The sequence below is a fragment of the Apaloderma vittatum genome, unplaced genomic scaffold, assembly GCF_000703405.1.
Source record: "Apaloderma vittatum isolate BGI_N311 unplaced genomic scaffold, ASM70340v1 scaffold2640, whole genome shotgun sequence".
Lineage (NCBI taxonomy): Eukaryota > Metazoa > Chordata > Aves > Trogoniformes > Trogonidae > Apaloderma > Apaloderma vittatum.
Genome location: NW_009695982.1, coordinates 16,838 through 29,564, shown reverse-complemented (window position 1 = coordinate 29,564; position 12,727 = coordinate 16,838). Strand labels below are relative to the sequence as shown.

The following is a 12,727-nucleotide window of genomic DNA, read 5'->3' as shown; positions in this document are numbered from 1 at the left end:
CGGCCCAACCTCATAACCTCGTTCTCTCGTGCCCTGCGGATCCCCCAAGTTTTTGTCAGCCCATGTGCGCTCTTTTCACTCCCCTCCAGGCAGTCCCGGCCGGCCCGGGACGGCCCCTGGGTCTGGGGGGGCTCTGAGGGGTCTTCTGAAGCTGCTGTGTCAGCCAGCCATGAGCTGGCTTCTGAGTGGGCTTATTTCTGCCTTCTCCCTCAGCATGGGCTTGTTTCTGTCTTCCCCAAAACCCGACAGTTTTCTCCCCTGAACTTCCCGACTCCTCACAGGGCCGTCACCACCGGGTGTTATCTGTCCTCATCTTCCCTTTCTCCTTTCCTTAAAGACTGGGGTTTGCTTTGCTAGTGCGATGTCTCATCTCTGGAAAAAAAGAGTAGAGACAAAAAGTTTGGCCGGTGGTGGAAGGGAGTAGGAGGACTTTCCTTTGAAGCACAAGCCAAAGTAGAGTAGGTCATGGCTGGACTTTGCATTTGTGGCCTTGTATGTCCGTGTGTATTCATGTGGGCCTTGGCTAAATGTCCGGCTGGTACGTGGAGTCACAACTCTGAAGAGAAGTCCACAAGTGCAAAACATCTCAAAAGTGTGTCCGGACAAATTGTCAGGCTGTTGGATGTTTAGGTATGTGTTTTGTGACTTCACAGGTTTTAATTTAAAAATATTTCCGTTCAAGATGAGTTTTCCTTTACCATTTCTTGTATTGTAGCAGTAAATATTCATATCATAGAATGGCCTAGGCTAGAAGGGACCTTAGAGATCATTTAATCCAACCTCCCCGTCATGGGCAGGGACGCCTCTCAACTAGATCAGGCAACACATGGGGACTGAACGGGGATACGTTCTCAGACTGTGCACGCTGAAAATTCTCATGCTTTTCCGGAAGTTATTTTAGTGATGATCACAGATGTGGAGTTTGGAATTGTAGTGGCTTAATTTCCTTTATGTGCTAAACTAAGGGATCTTTAATGTTACTGGTGCCAGTGGCCAGCAGTGTCTGTACCCTGTCTCCGTAAGAAAGGAGGGCTCTCATATGAATAGTTTATCCTAAGTTGGAGTGGTGCTTTCTAATCTTATATAGGATTCTCAACAGGGTAGTGCATTCCTTGCAGAACTGATCTTAGCATGGCTCGAGTTGGAGATCACTCGAGACTAAACAAGATGCTCAGGATATTACACCTGAGTTGGGATTAGTAGTGCTTATGGGACTGTAAGAAAATAAATGCTGCATTTTTTTAAAAGGACAGAGGTCACTGGTAAAACCTACTTGTCTGCAAATCAAGGGAAAAACTGAAAGTGATAAAGTAGCTTGATTTACATGTATGGTTTGGTTGTCAGCTGGGTAAGAAGTTTTGTTAAGAAACACTGCTTCAGACAGGATTTTTGTTCATATCTCAGTACCTGTACTTCCAGTATCTGCTACAATTAGGAATCTCTTTTAGTAAAGGAGTGAACTGAAATAGAAAATGTTATTGGTGGAAAGCAGTTGTGATTCCTTGTCTTTCATTAATGGAAATTAATTTATGCACTTGAGTGTGTGGCAAACTGATAAATCCATACTATTTACAAATGTAAGGTTATTATGTTCTCTAACTTCTGAGACAACTGAAAAGATGTAGCATTGCTGACTTGATCTAAATCTAGATAACAATAGTGACTAGAATTTTGCCTATATCTGAGAAACAAACTAAATAAAGTCTATTTAGAGATACCAGTTAATTTTTAATTTGTCTTCATGCTTTTCTGGGTTTACAATTGTCAGTTAAAGTTTGACATTTAGTTCTTTCTGGTTTTATTTTTGGAAAGAGCTGAAAATCTGCTCTCACATTTAGCTCTTTGTAAATTTTCTTGCTGTAAGTTTCAGATTTCTCATATATTAGTTTATTGTTTTAAAATATCCTATCTGTCTATCCCAAATATTTCTTCCAACTGATAAATTCTAATGAGCTTTCAATACCTTTTGTCATTCTGGATTAAAAGCTACATGAAGGTATTTTTGTCATCTGAAGATAAGAAGTCCTGTAATAAATCGTGCATTTTTCTTATTTATGGATTCTTCTTTTAGCACGCTTGACAGAATATATGTAGGAAGAAGTAGTGGTTAGTAGAGTGACATGGGGTTTTTTGGTCGTTTTGTTTGTGTGTTGTTTTTTTTCTTGTGTCAACTTTTACAAAATTATCAAGAGGATCCACAGAAAATTAGTTGAAAAAAGCATTATGTACACCTTAGGATCTTGTCATTGTTAGTCTGAAAACATGCTGAAACTTCATTCAGAAAGTAGTCAAAGATTTGCTTCTAACATATCTTATGGTGTGGTTATTTTGGTTACTTTATGTATTAACTGGAACAAATGTGTTTAGATAAACTATTGGATAATATGTAATAACTGCCTCTTTATGCAAAATAATGCATGGTGTACACCTTGATAATGGTGGTTTGTGGATTTTTTTTTGCTCTTTTTGTCTCCTAGAAATGGGTCTGCTTTCAGAAGATGCAATGCACTAGATGTGGTGCTTGGAACAGGATTAGTCATGGCATCAGAACTGTGTAAAACTATATCTGAGGCAAAGCTGGAAAGGCACAAGAACTTGTTCTTAAATTATCGAAATCTCCATCACTTTCCTTTGGAGTTACTGAAAGATGAGGGGCTGCAGTACTTGGAGAGACTTTATATGAAAAGAAATTCCCTGACCACATTGGTACGACAACCTCTTTATTGTAATGTTTACTGTCTGTATGTTTAGGAATTTGCTGTATGTTTAGGAATTCTGATTTTTGGAACAGAAAAAACTAGATAATTAAAAAAAATCCTACAGCAAATCTGATCCTGAATTATGTCATCTGTTCTGATATAGTATTTGGTTGTATTATGTTTGTACTTGCATAGGTAGTGAGAGTATAACGAATTAAAGTTTTATGACATTTTAAGGGTACCCTTTTGGAGCTCTGTGAAGATCTGTTGAGGTTTTCTTGTGAGATGTGTTGTTTGGGGATTTTAACTGCTATAAAGTTGGCTCATGTCAGTAGTCAGGCCTTTCTACTGTTACGTGATACTGTGCAAGTGTAGTTGGCTTTCCTTCATTAGGCTAAACAGCTTTCACCTTGGTGTGCACCTTATTTTCAAGGTGTCATCAATCCCAGGGTCTAATTCAAAGCTTTTTGTTATGGTGCCAGTGAAAACTTGTGTCTGTGGGCTGTGTAGATAGGAGAACAAACAGTTAATTTCAGGAATGTGAGATTTGCTGTTGTGAAGTTTTTTGTTGTTTTTCCCTGAACTGAACAAATTCTCAAGCTGAGTGAATATTGTGACCTCAGAATTCAGTGTGGGCTGGTTAAATAACTGTGAGATATTCTGAGCTGGTAAGACTCTAGAGAGAGTGTCAAAATTTGCTGCTGTCAATAGGGTCAGGTCTCCCGATTAATTCAGTTTGACTTTTTTCTTGGTATGATAGATAAAATGATAGCCAGGGTAGAGGAGCTGGAGGGCCTGACTACTTAAAATTCACCAAAACTATATGTTTTTCAGTGCTTCCTATAGAAGACCTGGTACTCCAGTTTAAGGAATAGCGTTAAAAGCTTTGACAATGATGCGTTAGAATTTCTCAATAGAAGTTTTGCTTCTTGGACCAAAAGCTGAAAGGATTCTGAAGATTTCATACCTTTTCCTCATCCTGAATGACTCACTTAAGTTCCCATGTATTGTAGAGAATTATTTTGGCACTTCTTGATTTTGGGCTAATAATTTAATGGGAGGATAGGATTCATGTTTACAAATTAAAGCTGCTTTAAAAATTAACCGAGGACTGTACATGGTGCTGCTTTGATGCTCTGTAAAATGCAGTGGTCATCTAACGGTGTAAGGTTTGTGAAGTTTATACTGCTTGGAAAATTAAACAATTCTAAGCAATTATAAAATAGAAAACAAACCAAAATCTCACAAATAGCATTTTAGTTCCATTTTCCTCTTTGCTAATAGATATGTAAGGTGGCTTAAGAGTAATTACCCGTAGTTATTGTCGACAGAAGAGAAATGAGAGAGGCAGCAGCTCTTGCCCAGTGCTGTTCAGCATTGTAACTGAAGCCTTAGATAAAGGAACTGAAACAGTACTTAAAATGTAGATCATCCCGAGGCAAAATTGACTTGTAAGCTATGTGAAGTAGAGCATTAGGGGTCAAAGCAATCAGGACAACTTGCTTATAACATGAGTCGGTAGAGTCTCAGTCAAGTGCATAGTGCTCTAACTAGGGCCCAGGCAAACAAAATTGTGTCTAATTCACTGAGCATCTGTTGGAAGTTGTAGTGGACCAAAATAGATCAAGTCAGCAGCATGTTACAAAAAAAGGCAGATGACTTTCTAGAACATAGAAAGATACACAATTTCCAGTAAAACCAGAAAGAAATAATTATACTGTAAAAGCACAAGCTAGAGCAAAGATTGAGTCTGGGGTTTCCTGCTTATGAGCAGCCTAGGTTAATGGGTAAGAACCTAGAAAGCAACAACAAGGAATTTTTAGAGAAGATGCACTATGAGAGAAGGTTGAGAAATTTAGGTTAATTCTTCTTGCAAAAAGAAGATGGAGAAGAAAAAAGAATAGAAGAGGAGGAATGGGGAGAGCAGAAGTCATCAGTATTCTTACGAAGCAGTATATTCTTATTTTTCTTTGCTGGTAGGACAAGTAATACTCTCAATTTCAGTCAAGAAGTAAGTTATTTGTTTTTTAAAGGAAACTTATCTGAGAAGAATGGAAAACAAATATGTGGAAAACAAGCTGTATTCCTTTCACTGAGACTTTTTGAGAGAATATACTAATTTCTTTGAAGGGTGATCCTATCTGAGTAGTTTTAATGTCTCTTTCAGCCTTGTTCACCTTTGATTCTATGCAAGGTGGTGAGCATTAGTTCATCAATAAATACTTTAAATTCTGTATGGATTATTAGCAGTTATCACAATTAAATCTGTACTATATTTCCTTAAAACAAGGTGGTACTTCGATCACACTGGTTTATTCCTTTGGAATTCCAAAAAATGTTGACTGAACCAGCTTTTGTTCTTCTAAAATGGCTCCATCCTATGCCATTCTATGATTCTGTGATAGCACATCTCTATCCTACTGCAACTTCTCTCCATTAGCCTTCGAGTAATCCCTTTTCCCCATCTATTGAAAGGACATATGCGTTTGCCATGATGGCACTGTTAGAAGCGTGATCTAACCCTATTAAAGAACAATTGTTCTTAATTTACAAATTCTGAATATTCAGGGCTGTCCTGTTCAGGTAGATTAGCAGGTTCACTTTTTGAAAAATGTCTGGGGTGAGGTGATCTTGACTGAACTGTGATGGCATAATTGGTGATTCCTTTATTGTCGTCATTTGTTGTCATATCACCATAAACCAGAGTTTGTTTTAGATCCCAGTGGATCATATCTAGTTGGGGTTTGTGTTTTTGTGGGTTTTTTTAAAATAAATCTTAATTTTGTTGTAGGATGTTGCATTGAACAGCTTTGACTCAGACCCATTGTTACTGTGGCACTTGAAGATAAGCAGAATTTCTATTACGGACTTGCTAAATTGTAAAGTTATCTCTCTCCTGAGTTTAGGTCTCTTACAGTATGAAGCAGTTAAAGCAACAGTGAGAGTATAACCTTCATGTGTAATGTGAAAATAGTTTGTGATTGAGGTTAGTATCCTTGTTCTAATAAACAGTGTAGGGCAACAGTGAGGGTTTGGGTTTTTTTTTTTCACATTCCCTCTTTGTTTTTTTTAAATTAAAGCTTCGTGGTTTTGGTGGTTTTTTTTTGTGCCTGTGCATGTTGTACAGCCTTTGCTTAAGCTTTTCTCTTCGAGTGAATAAATTCCGTGCCGAGAAGATAAATGTACCGTAGCAAACCTTCCAGTAGGTGGCAACAACTGATTAGTTATAGCCAGTTTCTGGGATCTTGATGTCAGCGGATTCATTTATTGAGCCATCATTTGCTGCAAATGCTCCATAGTTAAAAACAACCGATTTTTTTTTTTTGTATTCAGATCTAGGATATGGCATGTTTGCTACCTAGGAATATTATAACATTACTTTTTTGGGTTAGTGTATTTTTTCATAATAACTGTATAAACACAGAATTAAGTATTTTAGATAATATATCTTACCTTTGCATGACAGTGAAAATTGCTAGGGTTTTTTTTTTTAAAGGAAAATGACCATGTGATCGACCTGCTTTTAAAATTCATTTGTTTCTGCGTATATGTGTATTCTAAAAACTTTTCTCAATAAATTAAGACATAAATATTTAAAGTAGATTTCTTAAGCAATAAAACTATCTTAACCTTGAATAATTTTGACTGTGTTTATCAACATGACATCTGTGATGTTTTTTGGTATATGTTCATGGCTATAAATGCCATCAGGAAACAGACTTGCACCTAGGGATCAGTTAGCAGTTAGAAAATGATATGCATGTTAATATGTAAATATGGAAATCTAGTTTGATGGATTCAGCACTTCTAGCTTGGTAGTAATTGATTAAGCTACTGAAAGTTTGTACGTCATTTCCCAATTTAGCAGCATTACAAAATAAAATACGTTATGGCTAGACATCTTGTCTAGTTCTTGTTCTGCTTTAAGTCTGTAAAGGCTGCAGCATCTTAGCAGTCACTTTGCTTCAACTAACTCAATTATTTGAATATATTTGCAAAAGTAATGTTTTGGTAATCCATCTTTTCAGCCTCAGAAGTCGGATGACCATTTGGTTGAGGACACATTAATGTCACTTCTAGGCTGTGATTCTGTTTAAGTAGAGAATTGCTCACCCTTGATACATCCCAGATTGCACTGATGGCGAATGTGGGGGGGGCTGTGGGGATGTGGAAATAGGGTCTTGTATACAAGCTCCTTGTTGCCATTTTTTTTCTGTGACTAGCTGCCGACATGTTTTAGTATCGTTATTAAAATGAGTTGGGTACACAATATGTGTGTGTCTGTTTTTTGTTCTGAAACCTAAAAAATCTCTAACTCTTTTTCAGCCAGAAAACCTTGCACAGAAGCTTCCAAACCTCGTGGAATTGTGAGTTTGTGTAGGAGTTCTAATATATTTTTATTATCCTGATCCATCTTATCTTAAAATAATTCTAGAATGTATTGCTTGCACCTAACCTATGTCTTAATTTGAAGGGTTTTCATGGAGGGCAAGAGAGTATTTATTTTTTTTATTGGTGCTATATCCAGAGGTATTCAGTCCCATGTTAATATTTTTTCTAATTTCTTGTTCATTGTATGACAAGAGCAATTACACAAATGTCTACACTGCTAAGGGAAAAAACACTTACTCTCCAGCTCCTGTGTAGACTGTTGTCACCCTGATAAAGCACTGGAACCTCCAAATGGGATGGTCAGATGGTTCTGATGGAGCCAGAGGAACAGGTTACTGCCTCCAGCCCTTTCCTAGTTGCTTTTTTCTACCCCAGCTACCAGAGTTACTACAGTCTCGGTCTTGCTGATTGTAATAATAAGGTTTTTTTGGATCCAAGTCACTAACCGACAAATAGGAGAAGGAATGAGCAGTAGCTATTTGCTGTTGATTGCTGCAGGCAGAGAGAGTACTATATCCAATCTTGTCCAAAGAATAGATGTCACATGAACGGTATTATTTTGGCAAATAATTTTAAGCGGTAAGCCCCTGAGTTCATGTTTTCTTCCTTTCCCTTTTCTTGTTAGGTTGTGATTTCCTAGTAGGGTAGGATTGGCAGTGGAGCAGGGTTAAAAGAAACGTCCTCCTCTCCCCTTTTTAACTCGTTTGGCTCACTTTCAGTTGACTAACTGATGGACTGGTGATTTTGTTTATTTAATGGAAAGCTCGTAACAGGAGGAGATGTATATCGGAGTAGTCTAATGCATTCAGCTGTCTGATCTTGTCATCCTAATTTGGCCCTTGAAACCACACCTTTCTGGTACACGCGACCACAGTATAATTGAACTGTTTTGTAGGTCACTGCAGTCTCCAACTTGCTTAAGAGAGAGTCTTGTCTCGTCACGCCTGAGTCTTGAGAGTATATTTATGCTCTGAAGCAGTAAAATAAATATTTTTGTATTTGATATACTTAGTATTTAATGATTTGCCATGAGGCATCAGGAAATCACCATGTTATCTGATGGAAAACCTGTATAAATAACAGCTTAAAATAATCTCTTACAAACACTAAATTGGAGGAGTCTAATTATTTGGGGTTCAGCAAGCTTAGCTGTACCACCATTATCCCACAGATTCTGGTGTTCTACAGAGAACTGCAGTGGGCCTGTGGTTTGTGTAGCTCTAATAGTACAAGTCAATTTTTAATCAGACTATGAGAGATCTTTTGTTGACAGAGAAGAGACCACAAAATAAAGGTTTATTTAAGGAACGATTTGTTACAATAGCTTAATTTTTTGAAAGACAAACTTAACTTCATTTTCCTGAAAGTTACGTGCTTAGCATTACGCTGTATTTATGTAACTGTTGTCTGTATTTCCTTGTGTATCATGTCCCTCATGCTGGGATACCAGGTGTAAATCCTCATAATGCTTTTTTCTTTTTTGGCTTAAGTGAAATAGTTCACAAGACTTTTCGTGAGCTGCAGCTGAGTTGACTGGAATTCTTATCCTGAGGTTCTGTATAAGAATTTCTACAAACATATCTGATACCTCTATGTTTTTTCCATTTTTATTAAAGTTTAAATGTCTGCAGAGAAGAAAAGGCAGCTCAGATGTGCCACGCAGTTGAAATGTTTATTTGGCTTTTTCCTTGTTCTGTCTCTATCTCCCTGAAAAGAAGGCATCCTACTTTAGGAAAAGCTGTTTGAGTAGAATGGAAAAAATGTGCTGTGCCAGTGGTTTCCATGTGAACCTAAGCAATTGGACATTGACATGTTCCATTACAATAAGAGATCAATATTTGAAACTTTTGTTACTGCTATTTTCTACAAGACCTGTTTGTTCATTAGCAGCAATGTTGATCCAAACCTAAAATGCATAAAATAATAGTTTTTTGTGTCACTAGTAGTACTGGAAGTGCTGCAGCAGAGGGTGCCCAATACTCTTAGTGAGAGATCTGGCCACCTGCAGTAACTCCCTAAAGGACCATGTGTAAAATTGGGTTTGCTTTGTGTTGTTGTCTTTTTTTTTTATTTTTTAGTTTTGAAAAAATGTGCCATAGGTTTGAAAAACCCAGCTGCAATGAGTAGATGTGCTTGTTTCCTCAGTCAGTAAAGGAGTAAGAGTTTAAACACAGGGGGAAATGTCTGTTATTGTATAACTTGTGTGGGTCCAGGCTCTTCTCTTCCCCCCACCCCCAGCATTTAATGTTGAATATCCTGGTGATCAAATATGGTTTATTCTGGTTATTCTCTGCTTTATTCTTTTTTGGTTTTATTTTCCTCTTACAACTCTCAAAACTGAAGCAGATTATTAGTGTAATTGTGAATGTTTTATTTTAAATAATTATATGTCGTTGTCTTTTATTTTTATGTTAATGATTTAGTAGTCAAAGTGAAACTGAAGAGCCTATCCGTTGCCAGTTTATAGAGTTTCCACAGCTTTTGTGGTCTAGAGAGGAGTTGCTTTGAGGGTGCTCTTTCAGTCTGAAATTGGATATTTTGCAAACCGATTATGTAGCAGAAGTCCTTGAGGGTAACAGGTGGTGTCCTCTGCTTTTTTTTCTCCTCCCCCCAGGTACCTTCATTCAAATAACATAGTTGTTGTACCTGAAGGTAAGTAATCTACCAGCTCACAATAAGTGGCAGGAATCATAAAATATTCATATTTATTCTTTGAAGAGGCCTAATTTTCTTTTATTTTCCCTTAAAACGTTAAAGATTTTCCTACAGAATATACCAGTGTAGCTCTTACTCGATAATATCCTTGTTTATGCTATGCTAAATTCTTGTGATGATTTCTCAAATACACCTAAATGCCGTTTGCTTCGGTTCTAATTGCAGAAAGTGGAAAGGTGAAATGGCACTCATCTACAGAAACAAGAGTGTCTTCTGCTTTCAGCCACTTACCACGCAGAATACTCTGCTGGTTTAGATCAGGACAGATTTGAAACCCAACATCTCAGGAACTTGCACTCTTCTTGTCTTAATTGTGGTTATGTGCCTAACTTCAGAAAAATATCTAAGCTCTTTCTGAACATGTAAATTGGATAGACTCAAAGGAAAGGAATGGAGAAAGTGGTTTCAAAGCAGAATCATCTCATGTCAATCTAGAAATGGGAGTTTTCTGTCCATTGCTATTTTTGGGGGGGTTGTGGGTTTTTTTTTTGCTTTTTTCCCCTCCCTGTCACACTGCCAGCAGTACTGTTTGTTAGATAGATAACCATTTCTGCCAATTCTGTCATTCAGTTGCGAGACTGGCTTTAATACTTAAAAATGTGCTCAGACATAGGTGTTAGGTACTGTGGCTTTTTATCCTCTCATAGTCCTATTAAGTTTTTAACGTTACTGTTGGGTCACATTCATGTTTTAATCTGTTCTCTCACAAGCCATTGGGTCCCTCGTTAAACTGCAGTTTCTGGACCTAAGCGATAATGCCCTCGAAATTGTGTGTCCAGAGATTGGCCGCCTGAGATCTTTACGTCACCTTCGCTTGGCAAACAACCAGCTGAAATATTTACCCGCAGGTGAGTACAAATGCCTGAGGGATTACAGCAATGACAAATTCCCTTTGAACTTCATCTGCGTAGCGCTTTGCTCTAGGTGTATTTGTATCTCACAGTTGAAGCATGGTACAACTTGCATTTAAAGACTGGGCAGGGATTGCCATTGCATATATTGTACTAAATATACTTTGTAGTTAGAAAAAAAGCCACACTGTGTGTACTTAAGGTAATGAAAAGCCCTGAAAAATTCTTCTGAAAAGGGAAAAAATTGATCTGTTTAACAGTCTTTGCAGTTGTATCAAGAAAATATTGAACTTCCTTGAGAAGACACGAACTGCCAATGACAACTGTCATTATGATAAAATGTTCCTTCCAGTTTTCCACAATATAAAGGATTCCAGTCCTTCCCCCCTTTCTTTTCACCCAACAACCCCATTCTTGTATTTTCTAAAAAGACGCATGTCTAGTAGGTTTGCCAATGGCAGTTCTACCTCACTGTGACAGTAAATAACAAATGTTTGTCTTCCTAGTTTATAATAAAAAAGCAAAATTTATTCAAAGCAAATGTGACACGGAGTCAGAAAAAGTTTGCCATAGGCTGATTTTGAATGTGGGATTTTTTCTTATTTTGCCTTCTGAATACTTTGATAAGAAGATATAACTGTATTATTCTTCCTCCATCACCGGTATATCTTTCCAGATAAAATGATGGTGATGTTTAAATTATTATTTTTTTTTTTAATATTTCTCTGCTGTATTTGCATTTTCTGATCTGCAAAGATGATAAACGTCTAAGGTCAGCATTTCAAAAACCTGGTCCAACCTCATCTAACAGGATTAGGTTTTGGCTCTAATGAACTAACTTCTCAATTTGTGACCTTCACGTGTTTGTAAACTCATAGTGGTTTTTCTCCAGAAATTAGTGTAAATTGCTCCTTGAAATGCTGGGTGCAGAAATGTAGCTGTCCTTTCCTTGTATTTTTGTAGGCATAATAAGCTTAATAAGAACAAGTCAAATGATAATTGTGATTAGAAAGAAAAAAAATTATGTGGCTATGTAAATGCTCTGGAAGGAAATTAGATGAACCTGTTAAACATTATGACCCAAGGCCAGTAAAATTTCCATCAATTTTCAGATGTCGTACATTCAAAAGAAAGGAGTGACTTGAGTGTGCTTTATGTTCCTCAAAGATAATTTACCTTATGGTGCTGTACCATGAAAGAAAGACTTGTTCAAAGAAAAAGTGACACATTTTCTGCAAAACTTCACACATTAACTTAAAAAGGTTCCAAAAAAGACTTTCAAAAGGATAATTTACATTACTGAAGAGCTGATTTTGAGTCTACCACATTTGATTTACGGACTGGTATCAGCTGCTTGGGCACATTGCGTTTCATTTCTCCTGAAGTGTACAAAATTTGATACTGAGCATTGTCCATAAGTGCGTTTAGTTTTGAGTGCGTGAAAATTGCGTGTGAATAGAAATATTCCTACTATTGCCTGCTTCTGAATATGGGAATTTGGTGTTGTGGTCTGGTTTTGCTGGGAGGGTAATCATCGGTGGATCCGTGTGCCATTACGGCTACTGTTAGAAATCCTGCCTGTGCGGGTGCTGTCACAGTCACTACGACTGCGTGTCAGACAGCTGGAGTGTCAGCAGGCCAAGCAAGATTAGTCTTTCACTTACACAGGAGAATTCGCCCACTGGAGAGTTAATCTACTGCGTTGAGTGTTTCCTGAACCTAATGCTTCCTGGAGAGGGCTTCCAAGCATATTTTCATAGTTTTCCTTTGTAAAGTTGCAAAGATTTCAAAGATGGCTGTATAACAAAATCTTTGCGTTTGAAAATAACATTTCTGTTCAACAGCTGAAAAAATAGAGCAAAACATAGTGAGTTTTGATGAATTGTTTTATCCTTAATTATATTGATAGCATAAATCTTTATAATGCCGTTAAATAGCTTTCTGTCAGGAAAGCTAGCAAAGTTGATAAAATGAACTAGAGATGCAGTTTCCCTGCGGTACATCACTGTACTGTGCGTTAACTGCTTTCTTTACAGCAGATACTGCACTGCAACGCATTGTTAGGGAAAG

At 37.4% G+C, this 12,727-nt stretch overlaps 1 protein-coding gene across 1 annotated transcript; it reads left to right on the top strand.

Annotated features, from left to right (window-relative positions):
* Positions 1–2,538: 2,538 nt before the first annotated feature.
* On the top strand, positions 2,539–10,654 carry LOC104276538 (leucine-rich repeat-containing protein 28-like; the record flags this gene model as incomplete). The annotated part of the gene is made up of 4 exons (XM_009872908.1): positions 2,539–2,706; positions 7,026–7,066; positions 9,706–9,743; positions 10,517–10,654. Coding segments are annotated over exons 1-4 (385 nt in total), but the record flags the coding sequence as incomplete, so codon positions are not given.
* Between the last annotated feature and the right edge of the window lie 2,073 nt (positions 10,655–12,727).